Here is a 19,753-nt window from a genome sequence, read left to right on the forward strand (position 1 = left end):
GTGCGCTACCTAGCAAATCCAAACAATCATTACGTGAACTTTAACCTTCTACAGGAAACAGATTGTTCAGACTGGTTTTACAGTTAAGACGTCAAAACTGATTACGGGACTGCTCGTCGGACCATTGCGCTGTGTAGAGTCGGCCGATTAAGGCGTATCACATGTTATTTATGCTTTATTACTACTAAAACAAAAATATCGGATGATGTGCCTTACATTGTAAAACTATTCCATTAACGAACTAGGCCTGTAACTTACTCGGTCAACATAACGAACTCGGCCAGTTATAATGTTTGGTCAGCGATTAATAAATTATAGGTCTAATAGTAATGTGGATGAAGTGTTATTTGTTCAACGACTATTTAATGGTATATTCTTTGTTGTTGTTGAAGGGTTTAACGCCATTTTTCAGCATACGATAGGCAATACATGGCGGCCATTATTAATGGTGGAGGGAAAACCCCGGAAAGAACCACCGACCCACAAGAAGCTACTGGCAAGCTTTCTCACATAACCACATTGACTGAATCCGAGACTCGAACCCACGCAGACAGAGGTGAGATGACAGTGATCTGTAACGGAGAGCGCTTTAGACCACTCAGCCACTCGTGGCCCCCTATATTCTTTGTATGTGTCTTTCCATGGTCATTTATTCAGCATATAATTAGAGTGGGGAAAATATAATCCTAGATTAATTAAATTAGATACTGCAAAATCAGCATTTTATGTTGAGATGCAGAACTTCTATAAAATAAAAAATAAAAATTAACGAAGAATACCAAAGAGAAATAAATGTTGAAAATATTTGGTCTCTCTTTAAGAACGCGATCTGCATCATCATGGGCAAAAATATTCCAGCAAAACTGAACAAAATAAGAAAATTTGTGCCATGGTTTAGTCAAAGATTCAAGAGAATGGTAAAATGTAAATCAAGATTTTACAATCAAGCAAAAAGGAAAACTCAATGGACTGAATACAATTTATTTCAGGAACAGGGCAAAGAACAATTCAGATTATAGCAGAGATCAGCCATATAAACAATGCCATCCAAAATATGACTCGATAATAAAAACACTTAACCATTCTGGAGATCTGTAAAATAAAATAAAAAAATATGACAACTTGGACATACCACAAATCCACAACTAAAGCAAAAAAGAATAAATGACAGCAAAGGAAAAGCTCAAAAACTTGTCAACCAGTTTAAATCATTTTTTACCAAAAGCATTTCTAGCACTATGCCAAACATGGAAAAATCCTACAAATAAAATCCACAAGCCTTATGATAAGAACAGAAGGTGTTGGAAAAAGTATTGTCAAATATTAATACTTCCAAAACAAGCAGACGAGACAACAATGCCAACTTAATCCTATAACACTGCACCCACCAACTAGCCTCTGGAATGTGAACTATTTTCCAATTGTCAGTTGACTCTGGAAATTTACCAGCAGACTGGCTAAATGCAGATGTAGCACCAGTTTTAAATAAAGGTGTATGTCTCATACACCTTGCAAAAAATTACCGACCAGTTTCCCTTACATCAGTCGCATGTAACTTCTTGAACATATAGTTTGCGAGCTGTATTTTCTTAACCACCTGGAAAAAAATAATATTCTAACTAAACTAAACCATGGCTTTAGATAGGATACTCCTGCAAAACACGACTTCTTACAATAATGCATGACCTACTTCAAAACAATGACAGGAATAAAAACTGACATGATGATACTAGACTTTCAAAAGCATTTGATACTGTGCCGCATCATAAATTACTTTTTAAGTTGGAAAACTATGCAGTCATTGGGCCACTGTACTGCTAGCTAGATATGTTCTTGACAAAGCAACGCATGCAAGTGGTGACGGAAGGAAAATTATCTGAAGCAGTCACTGTTGACTCCAGTGTCCATCAGGGAACTGTGCTGGGACCACTCCTTTTCATTTGCCACAGGGGCCCCGAGTAGCCGAGTGGTCTAAAGTGCTCTCCATTATGGATCACTGCCATCTCACCTCTATCTGCGTGGGTTGGAGTCTCGGATTCAGCTAATGTGGGTATGTGAGAAAGCTTACCAGTAGCTTCTCATGGGTTGGTGGTTCTTTCCGGGGATTTTCCCGGGTTCTTCCTCCACCATTTATACTGGCCGCCATGTATAGCCTATCGTGTGCTGAAAAATGGCGTTAAACCCTACAATAACAACAACAACATCATCTGCCACATTAATGACCAACCAGACTGTGTGAAATCTCAGGTCAGGTTGTTTACAAACAACTGTCTCCTTTACAGAATAATTCAAAACCAGAGTGATCACCATACTCTTTAGAATGATGTCACAGCCTTAAAAAAATTGGCAACAGACTGGTGTACAACATTTAATGCCACTAAATGCTAACTCATGAGTATGACCAGTAAATCAACAAAACCATCTCACTTCTACACTTTAAATAAAAATATACAACAACAAGTTAGTGAAATATTGAAATATCATTGAATAACTATCCGAGGACTTCAAGTGGGAATCACATATTATCAAATTGACCAGTAGAGGCAATTCTACATTGGCATTTCTCAGAAGAAGCCTCTGATACTGTCCAAAGAGATATAGAGAAACCGACTATCTAGTACTAGTATGATCCATGTTACAGTATGGTTTTGTCGTCTGGGATCTCTACTATTATAAGGATATTGACAGAGTTGAGAAGGTTCAACTCCAGACAGCAAGATTTATATCTGGTGACTACAAAACCAGTGAAGCAGGATGCATCGCCAAAATGTTAAATGACCTGGGTCTAGCAAGACAGGTGGAGTATGATCCAATTGACATACCTCTATTAAGTAGTCACCGGTTAGTGCCAGATCTCTGATCAAATATTTTTTAAGACCAATAAGACTAACATGCCAAATTCGTGGGAAGTATTTTTACATTAAAGTTCTGACATAATACATATGCTATGAAAATGTTATTCTGTGTCTGATATTGTATCTCAAAGAACATTGTCCAGAAATACTCTTTCAAAATGGCAATCTTGGGGGACATCATACAAAACATTTTTTTTTTAAATTGCAATATTGTCTGTTTTTCAAAAATTATTTGCATTTCCGTTTGATAGCAATATGCATGATTGAGGAAAATTCCAGACATAAAATTTGACCCTTTATCAGAGTGGACAGATTTGGGCAGGCCAAATTGAGTAAAATATTTTTATCAAAGCCTTTACTATTATTTTAATTTTAATATTCCTCAAAGGAATTGGCTCTGGAAATTGCGTAGACACACATTATGGTCAACAAATATTGGTTGCCTGACTTATTCTTGGGTAAGGGACTGACACAGTCTACCATTATTCTGCTAAATGGCTCATCAAATTCAGGAATATGGTGCAGCTGAGCCTGAGCCTTAGATATCTTCTGACTGGGTTATCTTGTGATGAGCTATACTGTATTTACAAACATCACTTTTAATGTCTGGCCAGTAAAAGTGATCAAGATCTTGTGATAAGTCTTATTGATCCTAAATGACAAGCCAAATGAGTTTCATGGGCTAGACTAAGAATTTCTTGTCTGTATGACTTTAGAACTACAATTTGATACTTCACCAACCACTCGTCACCCCCAGTTACCTCAGGTGGGCTCCATTATTTCATAAGGATGGCATTTTTGTTTTTACAAAATAACAAATAGGTACTTCTTTGGCTACTAATAGCCCTCAGAAATAAACAGATCTCAGGATTTTGTTCCTGTTCAATGATAAGTGATCATCATTTGTCACCCTGATTAGAATAAAGAGAATGTGTAGTTAAAAGAGGATCACTGATTGATACAAGTGAGGAGCAAAGGTGACCTCTTCAAAAGCCTGACCAATACATGTGTCAGCTAAAGGAATACATTCCTGATCAACTTCGTTCTCAAGAGCTTTCATTGCCATAACTCGAGTAACTGCACAAGCTGAGTTTAAATCAGGGATTTCTTTTTCAATAGGATCAACTTTCTGGTCCAAACAAGGCTTGTCAGTTACAAGTGGATTAACCATAACTTTATCTCCAGCAAGGTCATTGTCTAGTAATACATGAATGCCCTCAATGGATAAAGATGGCACTATTCCGACTGTCACAGGTCCGGAGAGTTAAGTATGACAAATTTACACAACAGAGAGGAACATTAACAAAGCCATGTTCTACTCCCTAAATAAGAACACTCGCTTTAGGAGAAGCTGTCTCAGAAAAAGGCAAAGTACCTGATACTAAAAGACTCAGGCAAGCTCCTGTATTGGTAGAATCACTCATGAGTGATACAGAACCCATGAATGGTTAATAATTGTCCATAATAAAATCAGACTGGGGTTTGTTTGACTCATCAAATGTGCTGCTTTCAGGACATGATAGTGACCTTGACCTCTTAGAAATAATAGCATTTGGAATCGTTATGTCTTGATTCTTTTGCTTAGTTTTCCATTTGTAGCAATTACAAATAACATGCCCTTTGGATTTCAGATCAGTTTTAGCAGAAACTTGATTTCTGAAAGTTATGCCAGTTTGAAATTTGGAAGTGCACATAGAAATAGTTTTTATTTTACCAGAAGGCTTCTGAGTGGGAGACATCGTGAGAAAAGAAACTTTATGAGCTTCGGAATACTCATCAGCTGTATGAGCAGCATTTTCAAATCTTTAAATCTTTGGACCTTATGCTCATCAAGGTAAGTCTTAATCTCACTATGGATGCAATTCTTGAACTCTTAAAACTAATACAAGTTGCCTGAGGTTTTCATAATCTTGACTAACATTCTTGGCTAAGCACCATCTATTAAATAACTGCTTGTTTTGTCTTGCAAATTCAGCTTGGGTTTGTCCACTTTTCTGTTTAAAGTTCCTAAACTTTGGTCAATAAGCCTCAGGTACCAACTTGTAACCCATCAAGATGCATTCCTTAACAAGATCATAATCAGCACTTTGCTGTACTGACAGGGAAGTACAGATGTCACAAGCTTTGCCAGCAAATGTGCACTTTGTAATAACAGTCCAATGTGCTCTTGGCCATTTCAGATTTTCAGCACATTTTTTTAAATGAGGAAAATATTTGTCTACTTTTTCTTTAAAACAGGGTACTAACCTCATGTTTTTAGTAACATCAAAATTCAAACTTGTGTGTAAAATGGGGGAGAAGCATTTTACTTGCCAGCTGTAATTACTTTAAACTAATATTCCCTTTCTTTTCTCTTTGTCACTGCAATTGCAACTGCATTATCCTCTCTCTTTCTTATTTCTTTAATTGCATTTGTCTTTCTTGAAGCTCAAACTTTCCTAACTCTATTTCATTCTTGTATTTTAATCTCAATTCCATAACTTTTTAAGTTAGAGCCAGATGGAGACTTGTAGATCTAAAGCACTTTTATCCAAAACATTCTTTTCCACCAAATATTGGACCAAAATATTTTGTATTTCTTGCTCCACTAAATAAGCCATTGCCTCAGAAAGATCATATTGTCTGGCAAGCTGGAGCAATTCATTTATCATGGAGTCAAACTGTTCCTGGGTAGGATTTGAAATAAATGTCTCCACATTAGATGACACTATGTGGTTTTAAAATAGGTAATAAAAAAAAGAGTGAGAAGCAGCAAGCATTGTAAAATTCAAGAAATAGTTTATTTCCATGAAATACAAAGTGAAAATGTAAAAAAAGAACTTGCGCTATTGCAAATTAAATCCCAAATAACACAAGTCCTAATTATTATGGCAGTAGCAGATGGTCCAAAACTTAATGGGATGCAGGAGGTTGCAAGTTCGAACCCCACACGAGTCATGCCAAAGTCATATAAAAATGGTACTAGCAGCTGCCTTGCTAGGCACTCAGCATTAAGAGGTTAGTGTTAGGACTGGTCAGCCTAGTGTCAGGGTAATGTGACCAGGTGGCACATGATGCTACATGTCTGCGGCATGATGCCAAAGTGCTAGATATTACTATAAAATGCCACTGCAGACATCTTAGGGATATAATTGAAAAATTTTAAAGCTACAAAAAAAATCCAAATCACACCCACCCACCCACAATGTAAATTATATAACAGTAAAGTATGCATATTAATTTGCACAATACATCATACATACATTTCTCTAATTTAAAAAATGATAAAAAAAAATCTGCCATAAATCTGCATCTTACTGTAATATAAAACCTGTTGCTGTTGTGTAGCTGGTACTTTTCCAGGCAGAAAATACCCTGACCATATGATGAAAAATCGTCCTCCTATAAAGGTGAACTACAAGAATCTAGAACACTGTGCACATGAATCCTGTCCTTTCTTTTTCCAGTCACAGTCATTATGGGTTGCTTCAATTCCAGTCACAGTCATTATGGGTTGCTTCAATTCCAGTCACAGTCATTATGGATTGCTTCAATTGCAGTCACAGTCATTATGGGTTGCTTCAATTGCAGTCACAGTCATTATGGATTGCTTCAATTGCAGTCACAGTCATTATGGGTTGCTTCAATTGCAGTCAGTCATTATGGGTTGCTTCAATTCCAGTCACAGTCATTATGGGTTGCTTCAATTCCAGTCACAGTCATTATGGGTTGCTTCAATTCCAGTCACAGTCATTATGGATTGCTTCAATTGCAGTCACAGTCATTATGGGTTGCTTCAATTCCAGTCACAGTCATTATGGGTTGCTTCAATTCCAGTCACAGTCATTATGGATTGCTTCAATTCTATATTGTGGAGAAACTGCCTTTGCTCACATTTTACATCACAATTTGAGTTTTTTCTTTATGTGACCACTTTTATCATGATAGAATTGACCTTGATCAGCCCTTGCATTCTTAACCCATGGGTGTTAGCTTAACTGTTATTGTCGAAAATTTATTTAGTAAATATTCCTATCCTTCTTGAATTTGGTCTGCTGGCTCATAGTGATTGTTTTTTTTTAGTAAATGTTCATTCACATTTTCTTTTGATGTGAATTGGTATCAGGTAGTATTCTTTTTAATGGTAATCTTACCAAATTGGGTTTTTGGGGTATTAGTTGGTGGTTTTATTGCCATAAGAAAATTTGGTCTGTGGACTCGCATTGATTTTGTTATTTGTTTTATTACGGTAATGAATCTTCATATTTTCAGTTTTCTTTTAACGTGACTTGTGCTTTTTTTTATCTTGTAAAATCAGGTAGCACACCAGTTTTTATGTTGTGTGTGTGGTTATTGAATATCAGTTCATAATTAGTATCAGATAGTATTCCTTTTTATTATTCTTTTTATTAACAGTATTCCTTTTTATTATTCTTTTTATTAACAATCTGACCAAACAGTTGCTAAATTAGTTATCACCTGTTCTCAAATAAGGCTAGTTGACATCATTTTTATTAATTATCTTCAGTACTATTTAGTTATTTTATTGCTTTATCTTAGGTAAATTTGGTATGCAACTCTTATTGTTTCTGATTATTTTTTATTACAGTAACAAATTATCATATTTCACATTTTCATTAAATGTGACTTGTGCTATTTTTTATCTTGAAAAGATGGGTCACCAGGTTTTTCTTACATTGTCGCATTTTTAGTTCTCGAACACCATTCATATCTTAGCATTAAAACATAAGTGGTTGTTTTAATTATCTGAGATAACACCTTGGAATGGTGAGTTCTTGTTTTAATTTTGAGACAACACCCTAGAAAGGTGCATTCTTGCTGTTATTATATTAGTGTAAATTTAGTTCATATGTAGAAGTTCTTAAATAAATCTGTATGGCATTCTTTTTCAGCATTATGCGAAGTGATACCACCGAACTTGCCAATTCTGGTCTTAGATGAACTTAGCTGTACATAAGGAAGAAAGAGAGTTCCTTCCTTAGTATTAAACTCTTGAGTTTTCAGTCTCTTGGTCCCTTGGGTCTCAGGAAAAGAATACCATAGTCTCTTTTGAAACTTATGGTTAATGGGCCCATCCCAAGGGAGGTTATAAGTGGGCAGAGAGTGAGTTATACCCTCCCTTTAGGGAGGAGTAGCACCTTCCTCATTCTGTGAGAGCAGAGTGTTGCTAGCTGCAGAGCAAAAGTAATTGGATCCCTTTTATACTGGGATAAAGATTGCACTGAGTCTCCCTTCTCTTCAGAATGCACTTCATCCCTTTGGGTTTTCAAAACTGGTGTTCAGACAATAGGCTAGGGACAGCGTTTAGATTAGGGGATACCCCCTTTACTTTAATCTGTCTAAATTCCTATGGGATATGATGCCTTCCACTGCAAGGAAGCTATTGGCTTTTCCCTGCTTGCACTCATAACCTACAGGACCTTGGTCAATTGGTAGAGAGGTCGATGCTGAGCACCTTGGACCTAAGTTTCTTTTATGATTTTGGGTCAAAAAGGTTTTGACCTTGATTCAGAACAGGCACACCTTTCCTTTGGGCCTCCTGCCTCCTCCCATCTGTCGGTAAAGGCAGCTGCAGAGGTTGAGATCTGATCTTTCGACCAAATGGTAAACAAGGTGTATTGTTTTTTACTTAGTGATCTATGTCCCAAGCCTTCAGATTTGTGGTGACACCAAATTCTATCCAGCTTGGAAAAACTTTCAAGGTCAAACTCTAAACCAAGTATTATGTTGCTCCTCACTTGGTTACAGTTATGTGCTTTCCCAAAGTTTTAATAGGGTCAGGACTTTTCTCAACCACATAAGGGGATGTCTGTCAGAGAAAGAAGAGAAACTTGCTTCCCACAATTAAGACCCTTGGTCTTGGCATCTGGCTATGGGATTCATACTGGTTCCTTGCCAATTAAACTTCCTCCTTTGGATGCCAAAGCAACCCAAGTGGGTATTCCCATGGGGACTTGGACTGGACTCCCAGTTTAAACACTGAAAATTCTAGGACAAAAGGATAGGTCACTAGTAACATTAGCCTTGCATGCTGACCACTTTTCAGTAGTGTCATTCACCCTGCTGAGGGTAGAATCTTTGTCTCCTAATTGCCCTTCATCATTTCTGAAGCCGTTGGGACTTATCCCCTATCCAGCAGAGTGATCCTCTTCCATTAATATCCATTGGTGCCAGGCTAAACCTCTGTTTCAAGGCTTGATCTGGCATAATGGTCAGTAGCTGGGTCCTTCGTGTCTTAAAGGTAGATACCGACTTCGGTTTAGAGATCTCCCTTTTCTGGTTGGGTCCTCCATGTTCTTGCACTAATTGAATCTGGTACAGTTAAAAGAGGAGGTGTACTCCTTTCTTTAGAAGGGTGCAGTAGAGAGATTGTTCAGCCTATTTAAGGTTATTAGGTAGTCAAGCCCTCCTCTTTTTTATGAGCAATTAATCCACAATGGCCAGCTAGAGTCCCTCAGACTAGATCTGTCTCACTGTTGGGCCATAGTGCATACACGTGACAGAAAAGACAAATCCAAAATTTGGTCAAGAGTTTTGACCTCAGGAGACTAGGGATTTTCATGCAAATGTAAAAAAAAAAACTTCTTGAACAAATTTACTTTAATATTAAAATATGCACATCACCTCATCAATTCCACAGTAACTTGTTGCCATTCATACTCTTCTTGTATGTATTATAAGCATTTTTAACATTTCTTAGGGAGCTCATTGCTGGATTATGGTGGTAGCAATTAAACCTGTAAATTGTTTTAGAAAACTTGTACCAGGTACCCATTAATCCTAATGATCACTTACCCAGTTACCCAGTCAAAGGGAAATTGTATTAAATGTGTACAGACCTGAAGTTAAGTCCACATTTATTTTAAAAAAATTCACAATCACTACCTAATGTCATCTGGTCCAAAATCAAAGAATTCATCCTCATTGTCTGATAAAGTTCTGAAATCCTCCATCATCGTCCAGTAAATCATCATGGTCTAGTCATCATAAATATCAGCCAACTCCAAGGGATTATGGTCAGTTATTTACTGGAAGAAGCAGACCGCTGCTTGGCACTGAATAAGTACATGTATTGGCAGGTCAATCAAAAGGATTTCAACTTGAAAGTGAATGCTTCCTTTACAAGCAATGTCAAAAAACCTGTATATGATAAATGTGTACCCTATGGCTTGTTTTATTACCCAGGTTATTATCAAGGGGTGAGTACCTGGATACCTGTTAGGATTTTCAGTGGCAATCCTCATTACTATAGGTCTTAACACTTAGGAGACTGTGGACTTACTGGATGTAGGTTTCCTGTAGAGTCAGTCTGAATTTTCCTCAGAATGGAAAATGTCCCTAATGTCTCCATTGGAATGTGGCAATGTTAGTTTATCTCTGAGTCCACCTAGAAGTTAAAAGTGTTTCCTGCCAGTGGGTTGAATCAGACTGTTGACTGCCTACCATAACTGCTCAAGATTGGTATTGTCTGGTCCAATGTTGTTTTAATGTCAAGAAAGACTCTTCAAATGCACAAACGCATACAGTATACCATCATGACCTTTGTGACTTTAAGCCTAATGTGCAGATACACCTGATGTCATCATTATCATCACTATCAACATTCTATAATGACGACACTTGTATCCAGAAAAGGACTGTCACTTTCTACTATTATAAATGAAAACAAAGATCACATTCATTGCAAGAATTATAGATTACAATTAGTGTCATGTGCTTTTGTTTTGTTTACATTCATGTTTACAAAGGATTAAATCAATGTTAGAGGTGTTTATATGTTTTTGTTATGTTGTCGTTCATAAGTATCAAACACACAATTTGTCAAAAATTGTGGTCGCTGGTCTCATTCTGCAGATGTCATTCATGACAGTGTGTGGTCATGTAACTTTGAATTTTTGGTTTCATTGCCTTTCATTGAAAAATAACGTCATTCAATTTAGCTGTTTAAGAATCCAATCTTTTTTGTTCAAGATTTCAAACGATTTCTTACCTTTCAGTCTTCACTGAAAATTTTTTTAAAAACATTCATAGGAAAGTACATTAACAAAATATTTGCTCATCAAAATCGCACAAGTTTGTGGATACCTTAAGTCACTATGTGAGAAGTTTTTGTCCCTTTGCTTGAGAACATTTGTGCTGTTTATGAGTCCAGGAACATTATTTTGACTACATCTAAAAACATTAGCTGCTACCAGAAATAGGAGATTATGTTTGGTAGTAACATTGGCAAGTAGTTTCCCAGCATGTATATCTTTATCCACACTTGATGCCAAGGCTGTATTATCCAACACAGCCTGAAAAAACAGCATGTATATCTTTATCCACACTTGTTGCCAAGGCTGTATTATCCAACACAGCCTGAAAAACAGCATGTATATCTTTATCCACATTTGATGCCAAGGCTGTATTATCCAACACAGCCTGAAAAAACAGCATGTTACTGAAAAGCGTATACACAAAGAGGATGTCAGTGTCAGTTGTTTTATTAAAGAAGTGCCTATGGCCTACAAGACCACAGTACATATGTAAGAAGGGATGGATGATTGGATACACTGATAATTAGCCAGCCAGCTAGATGATTAGATAGATAGCCCCTGATCTTGGTAAAAAGATGGGTGGGTACATGAACAAATCAATGAAAGGTAGCTAGTTGGATAGATGGATGGATGGATGGATGGATGAATGAAAAGATGCATGAATGGCTACAAGGGTGGATTAATCCAAGAATAACCAAAGCCTTTCCCCATTATACTGTGGCAGTTGGGGCCCATGACTGATGAACATGTTAAATACTGAAATGCGGTATAGCAAGAATGTGTGCCAGGATGGGGGATAAACAAACTGCCAGTTAAACAGTTAGTAAAAATGTGGTAGCTGGGGTCCATAACTGCCATATACTGAACCACTGTGTTATGATTCTGGTCTTAAACTAAGTAATAGAAAAGAGTGAACACCATCAAGTTTTGTAAAATTCAGCAAATAATTTATTTCCCTAGAATACAAAAGTGAAAAATAAAAAATAACTTACAGTATGGTGAACAAAATCCTAAATAGTCCTATAAGTTCTGTCACAATTCCAAAAGTACTGAATATTCCAAATGAGATCTAGCTGTGTTCTGAATGAAGTCCAGTCTATTTAGCTTACATGCAATAGCTTGAAATAGTTTGATCAGCTAACAGTCTGATCCATCACAATGATATAATCCAAAATGTCTTTAAATGAATTCACAGTAACTCCAAGATAGTTACTTAGGTGGCACTCTACAGTTTCGCATAGGATTAGAATTTTAAAGAAAAAAAATTTCCCCAGCTTTCCTCACTGGTTATACTGGCTATTTAAAAAAGACCTAGTATATCTTAGGTATAGTTCAAAGAACCTTTAATTCCCTTTATTTTGGTGTATGACTGATGGGTGTAATATGGGTTATAGAGTATACAGCTTGGCCTTACTCCAGATGTGCACCTTTCAAAAAAGTGCTAGCTCCACTTGGTAATTTTCACTTCCTGAATTTCAGAGGTAAATTGTATAAAAAAAAGAGCTGATACCTTTTTTTTACATTTTATATATTTGGTAATTCATTCATTGCACATTCAGAAGCTGCTTTTGTCTAGTCTGGAAAAATTAATTTTCCCTATTTTAATAGCTGCTATGTATATTGTACTTTAGACTAATTCAGGCTGATTTTTTAGCACAACGGAGCAGTCATTTTAGTTAGTAGTATGCTTAGATCAAGTACAATTTCCAAAGAAATATCATTCACATTACATTAATGTAGCATAGAGGTTTGCCACCATTTTTAAATGCAAACAACTTGACCATACATACGTCTTTCTCTCAAAAGTACATAATAACCCCTTAGTCTTAAAGCTTATGATACTTTGCAATTCCAGTGACTAACTGAAATAAATAAATCCTCTCAAATATTAACTGAACTCAACTAAATGACTCCACTAAGACTGACATTTAAGACAGGGACAACTAATTTTTGGGTAAACATCCCTTATACAGAAAACTAAGATGCAATTTCAGAACCAGAATGAGGTTAGAATACTCATTTCGAGATCACTCTATCATTTCAACACGTCCAGGTCCTTTAACAGCTAACCAATCAGAAAGTATGTCACCTGGTTTTTCTAAGGGGAAACCCATGACCCAATCTCAAATCCCATAAAATTTGTCAACAAGATTTCTTCTACACCTTCCTAGGTCAAAAGACCACAAGAACAGGTTTACTCCAATTAAAAGTACAATCCACTTTCTTGAAGCTATGTGTTTAAGAATGACCCTGTAGAATCAATAATCATAAAAATTAACACACATAACAATGGTATAGCGAGAATGATCGAAAATTTGATTATGGCATGCATGTGTGTTAAGATAAAATGCCAGCCAGAGATTCAGTAATAATTTAAGTTCATATAAATTACATACATTTTGTCACTTGGTATTTGTGCATTTGAATTAAATACATTTTGTCACTTGGTATTTGTGCATTTGAATTAAATACATTTTGTCACTTGGTATTTGTGCATTTAAATTAAATATATTTAGTCATTTGGTATTTGAATTTAGACCAATTCAGGTACATTATACAATGGTTTCATTTTGATCACTGTACTGCATTATATATCTGGAATCAAATTATACTGAATGACATTTATAATAAGGGAGAGTTTTAGCTGTCTTTCTTTGATGGATGCATAGACGGATAGAAAAAATCCCACTGTAAAACTCTTAATGATTTCCCACCGATGAAGGAGTTACTTTTTCTTTGTTAAAAAAAGAATGGAAAAATGATTTAGAAACACAAATACAAAAATTTTATTATCCAAATAATTCAAGCTGAGAAATTTTGTAAAATCTCTTCTTTCGAACAAATGAATGGGGAATGACCCTAAATTCATCATGGTGTCCCACAATCCAATGAAAAATCACGATGTCATCAAGTTTTTATTTTTGAAATTTTTTGGAAGAGGATTCAGACATATGCTGGATTATGATCTTGTATTCTTCAGTCTGTTTCCATAGTACCACCTTGCAAGAGTGTTTGGATGAACCCCAAGTGTGTAGGCCATGATGATTAGCTGGTTCAAACCTGTTGTCTGCAACAGAGCAGAAGAATCTGTTTTATGGTTTTAAATAACAAGCTATATCAAAAACTATATATGCTTTTAGCTACAATTTTGTTGTACTAAATAAGTACAAAGGGTGTATTCTATAATTCTCTTTAAAACTTTTAATTCAAAGGGATGCACAAAAATGTACATCTCATGACTTGTTTCAAAGAATAGTAAAGAAATATTATATGGAAATACAGCTCAGCATAATCCCCATGTGTCCCCATGTGTCCCAAATGCATGGCAAGGTTAAACAACATATATATGCAAAAATTTTATAATATTGTAAATGAGTTCAGTAACCTCAAAGAATTTTCTCCCATGTTTTTTTACCAAAACATCACTACTCTGAAAGTATTTTCTTACCATATATAAGACAAGCTACTTTTTTCATCTCTATTTTACACACAACCCAAGGGAAAAAACATTAAAGAGTATTTTCCATAACGCTGAAATATGCAATTTAATAATATGTAAATACCTGATAAAACAGTGTAATTTTGTGCAATCATTTTAATTGTCCCTATTCAATGCTTAGCCATAAAATTAGACTGAAGTGACATATTTACTCTACACCTGTGGTATCCCAGCTTGAATCTATTGGTATGATACATACAAGGGTAATGCACTCATTTATTGACCCCATATTCAATCATACCTAATTGTTTATGGGGCCCCGAGTGGCCGAGTGGTCTAAAGCGCTCACCATTACAGATCACTGACATCTCACCTCTGTCTGTGTGGGCTCAAGTCTCAGGCTCGGCCAATGTGGGTATGTGAAAAAGTTTGCCAGTAGCTTCTCACAGGTCGGTGGTTCTTTCTGGGGTTTTCCCGGGTTCTTCCTCCACCATTTATACTGGCCACCATGTACAGCCTTTCTTGAGCTGAAAAATGGCATTAAACCCTACAACAACAACATAATTGATTCCCTTTTAGAAAGGCCATTAATTATCACTGATTTTGATGACTATTTGTCTGTCGACTGAAACTCTGATTCATAATACATACAAAACTACTGCAAAATGCTGCTTAAAAAGTCTTCAACAATTTTCTTCTTTTTTTCCAGACAATTTTGGTAGAAAATAGTTTGGTTATTGATGAGTTGTAATCACTTGGATTATGTTTAAGGATTAAATCAGGCTAATGATTTTCCTGCGCACGTCATACTTTTTATTGTCAGAATAGATATTAGCTGGTTTCTAAAACTGAAGAGTAGCTATCAGAAAAGAAGCATACTGCTCTTTCATCCATGGTGGATGGTTGCCTCCAGGTTTTTCAGTTTATTTTAACTATGCGAATACATGATAACAATATCTGAGCTGTTAAGAATACATGCCTCCAGGTATTCCAGTGCCATGGCAGGTCAGTGGTTAACATGCCAGACTCACTGAAAGGGTGCAGGTTCAAGTCCTACCAAGGGACCAGCCTGGGTCAACTACCATGGTGTGTCCATTGGTAAGGCCCTTTACTCTAGTTGCCTTGGTACTAAATAACCTATTTGCTGTCCTGTAAAGAACCAAACCAAACCAAATCCAGGTATTCCAGTCATCTTAAACATCACTGAATATCTCGTGTCAGTATCAGCCTATGAGAGTACATTCTCTGGACCATATGAACATGCTATAATGAAAATCATACAGGTCATGTCTGCTCATTTACTCATCTTAAATAAATATGAAATGTTGTTTTAAAATATAATACTAATTTTGCTTAACCAAAGTCTATACAATCCTGATTATAGAATGATCTGCACCTTAACTGTTATCAAACAACTTCCAGATGAAAATTAATTATCAATCATTATGGACTTTTACAATGGTGGCCATGTAAAAACTGGATCAAGAAAATAGCACATCAAGTCTAATCATTCCAATGGATAGTTATTCTGAACTTGTTTATCAACATGCATAGCTTTCATTGTAGCAACACAGCACAGTACATGACATTCAATCCAGATTGTACAGGAAAACACGCTTAGGGTGATCTCATCCAGAAATGTAGAAGTACTTTAACATTGATTTCACTGTATGTGCTTCTCAGGTCATGTAAATAAGGACCTTCCAAAAGGAATATGGATGTATGATGATCAAAATAAAGTGAATGACTGCCAATTAAAGGTATGTAGAATAAAATTCTAAAAAATTACACACATTACTGAAATAATCAGTGCTGAACACCTACATGACTTACTAAAGACAACTGATGCAAAACAAACAAAGTTTAAATTAAAACTGTAACCTACTTTGATTAGACCTCTTGTCCTCCATCTCCTGGATGACGTGATAACTGGATCTCCATCAGCTATAACTACATGCCCTACCATTTGTAGCTCTTTCACCTGTGTAAGTAAATAAAAACAGGTAACAACATGAAGTATCACTGAAACTTTTGCATAATCCTAGAAATTTACAATAAAGACCTAAAACCTAATGAACAAATGAGAAAATTTAAGAAGGTGCTTACCTGAAGATTTAACTAATTTTGATTAAGGAAAATCTCAGTAGGGATGTATAAAATTTTCATTTTACAAAAATATGTAAAATCTATATTTGCTTAAATAAAGACTGAATCTTACAGTCAAGTGTTTCTAATGTTTAATAATTTTAATATCTTGTAGGTTTGTTTTAAAAATATATCTATTTTGTAATATCTAGTTTTTTTCTGAAATTTACTGAGAAAAGATGACTTCAGAACTGGGTCGTGTTTTTAATATTTTTGTGCACACCTGAAATTAAGCTGAAATGTTGACTAGTACTATTCTGATTATCAGGATTAGTGATACAGTATAATCTCTTCAATCTGACTCCAATCATTTCTATTTAGGGGATAACAGCCTGATTTGGATTTTTAATTTACTTTAACAATTTTTCAGTAAAATCACTTTGATGTCTGCAGTGTGACAGTTTATAGTGATGTCTTGCACAGGGGTATCATGCCACACAGATGTAGCATGATGTCCTACCCAGTCACATTATCCTGACACCAGTCCTAATACTAACTTCCTAATGTTGAGTGCCAAGTGATGCAGCTGCTAATACCACTAAGTGTCCACAATTCTAAAACAAGCTGCATTTTTACATTTCAGTCTTTCAGGTAGTTTTGACAGTATTATATAATGTGTGAAATACTGATTGTGCAGACTGGTGCTGGCTTTCTTTCATCAAACAAAGAATCTGGGTTTTAAGCATTCACTCTGATAGGGTCTGATACTGGTGTAGTCATGAGAAAGAAATGTTTCCTGTTAAATGGTATCTATCTCTACCACTCTGTAAGAACAAGGTGCAGAAGTCTCAATTAAAAATACCTTTTGATCCATGCCTTATTGTTAACTTGAAGCTTTTTTCAGGCATCATGTCAATGATCATAATTTCTCTTTTAAGTTTGTGTGTGTAAGTTTTCTGATTTTTTCAGTTTCTTAAAATATGGGCATTTTGGCTGCAAGTATTTTGATGCCATTGGCAAGGATATTGTAATTTTCTTCCAGTCAATAATTTATCATGGCCATTCAGCAATGGTGATGCAAATGTCAGAAGAGCAATGAATGGACAGTCTGCCTATTTTAGTGTGTGTGTGTGTGTGTGTGATTTGGATTTTTAACATAGCTCTAACAATTTTTCAGTCATATCGCTATGATGTCTGCAATGTGGCAGCTTATAGTGATGTCTAGCACTGAAGCATCATGTCACAGACATGTAGCATGATGTCCCACCCAGTCACATTATCATGACACCAGGCCAAGCAGTCCTAACACTAACCTCTTAATGCTGAGCGCCAAGCGAGGCAGCTGTTAGTACCATTTTTGTAAGTTGTTGATATGACTCAATTGGGGATCGAACCCACGACCTCCTACATATGAGGCGGACAATCTAACCACTAGGTAATGTGCCTGAACCATAATATCTGGGCATTCTTTAAGTATCATGGACAGACAGGTGTACTGCCAGTTTTGGAGTGCTGCTTTGTTCTTGCCTTAGTATAGCAACTAGTCCAAAGGAACATCTGCAGATGGAACTATTTCTTTAGTTGATAATGATGCACCAAATTGCACGAAATCTGCAAATGCTTGTTCTAGATCTGGACCCCATGTCCAAAGGTAGTTATTTTTCAAAAGCATGTAACAGTTTTAATTTTTCACTAAATTTGACCAAAATTTGCCAAGCTGAGTTACCTTACCAAGAAATTCTTTTATACACCATAGGTTGGAGTTTCCATTTCATGTATGGATACAATATTTTTCTGGACCAGTTCTGCAACCATTTTTTCAACAAGATGCTTAGGAAATCTAATAGATGATCTTGAACATTCACTTTTAAACATTCAAAATGAAGAAAGCATTTTCAATTGACTGTGTAACTCTTACTGGCCGTTTACCAAGTTGTTCATACAAGAAGATCATGCATGTGATAAAGCAATCTGTCATACTGCTCTCGAGTTTCCAGTATTATTTTCTGAAAAAATTAGGGTGTGGAACTGATTCTGAATTTAAGGCAATCAAAATAAAAACCTACTGAAGGAGTCATGAAAGTTGTAAGGAAACAAATCTTCTCTGACAGTTTTATCTGCCTAAAGATGGAGTTTGCATCAAGTTTTGCAAAACTTTTCATGGATGTTAGTGGGTGATTTTTATTCTTTAACTGACTCATTCACTTTTGTTTCATCCATTCTTTCCTGGCCATTTTGGTTTTGGCATGACAACCATTCCTTTGCACCACACGCTGGGTTCATCTACCTCAAAAATAACACCATTTTTTCCCATTCTGTCCAATAAAGGGATAAGGACCATTGGAGGGGGCAGATAAAATGAGATTTTGTACTTTTATCAAGAGTTATTGCAAAGAATCACTTTGTTTTTTCATTGGCTTTTAAACAGATTTGGAAATCTGCAATAATCCCTAATTTTATAAATGTCCTATGATTTTTGTTTGCATTTTTGTGAGTTTTGATCTGTGTCATTTACTGAGAATACATTTACCTGTTCAGTAGTTTGAAAGACTATTGAGGTCCTGAGTTAACCCCTTTACAACAAATATTTTGTACATTGAATGTTCTCTTGGATTCTATTTAAAAACATGAAAATACTACTATAGGCCAAATCCTGACAGCCATTACAAGTCTTTCTATCTAATCAAAATGTTAAAAGAGCTAATCAGTTCTACCTGAATCATAAACTCATCTTTGTCTTACATGAAACACTTACAAAGTACATTTGAATGTAACTTGTACAAACATTTGGTATGTCTGGGATCATGACTTTTTGTGGATTATCTGCATCTTTTATTGATCCAACTTTCAGCTTTGTATTTTCAGAGTTTTATAAAGTCAAATTTGTTCTCTGGTTCTTTAGGTTGCCTTTTTTTCATTCTCGGCAGTACTTTATGTACAAGATCATTGTTGACATAAACCAAAATTATGTCAATGATGCATGCACATATTTTATACAGATTCAATTTCAGTGTGAATGTGAGAAAAAGTAGTGCCAGTGAGCAAAATTATATTTTGGGGAGTTCATAAAGGTATGAGCACCCCCAAAATTCAAACAAGCCTGGCCAATCAGCTTGCTGGAAATGGTATAATAAAAGATAAATTTAATTATAATCTAATACTTCTTAATAAGCTGATACAATGACAGAATACGTCATTACGTTTTAACGTCATGTTTCAGGGTCTCGTAAAGCAAGCATTAAAGGGTGATAACTCAAATTCTTGATCATGAATCAAACATACTGAGTTGGTTCCCTTCTAATTCATCTGGTTTGGAGTGAACGTCCTTCAGACAATTT

At 35.8% G+C, this 19,753-nt stretch overlaps 1 protein-coding gene across 3 annotated transcripts in view; it reads right to left on the minus strand.

The window, feature by feature from the left end:
• Positions 1-11,816: 11,816 nt before the first annotated feature.
• Positions 11,817-19,753, minus strand: part of LOC149796168 (uncharacterized) — a 38,469-nt gene continuing 30,532 nt past the window's right edge. For 2 of the 3 annotated variants that reach the window (XM_089966109.1, XM_089966107.1), the window contains exons 10-11: positions 16,216-16,311; positions 11,817-13,958 (exon numbers count right to left, since the gene is read on the minus strand). In XM_089966109.1, the coding sequence (XP_089822235.1) occupies positions 13,851-13,958; positions 16,216-16,311 (204 nt within the window). In that variant the 3' untranslated portion in view covers positions 11,817-13,850. Of the gene's footprint in view, positions 13,959-15,329; positions 15,480-16,215; positions 16,312-19,753 lie in introns of those variants that run through there. The other variant, XM_089966108.1, reaches the window with a different exon arrangement.

Source organism: Sinohyriopsis cumingii, chromosome 7 (genome assembly GCF_028554795.1).
Source record: "Sinohyriopsis cumingii isolate HCF-2022 chromosome 7, ASM2855479v2, whole genome shotgun sequence".
Classification (NCBI taxonomy): Eukaryota; Metazoa; Mollusca; class Bivalvia; order Unionida; family Unionidae; genus Sinohyriopsis; species Sinohyriopsis cumingii.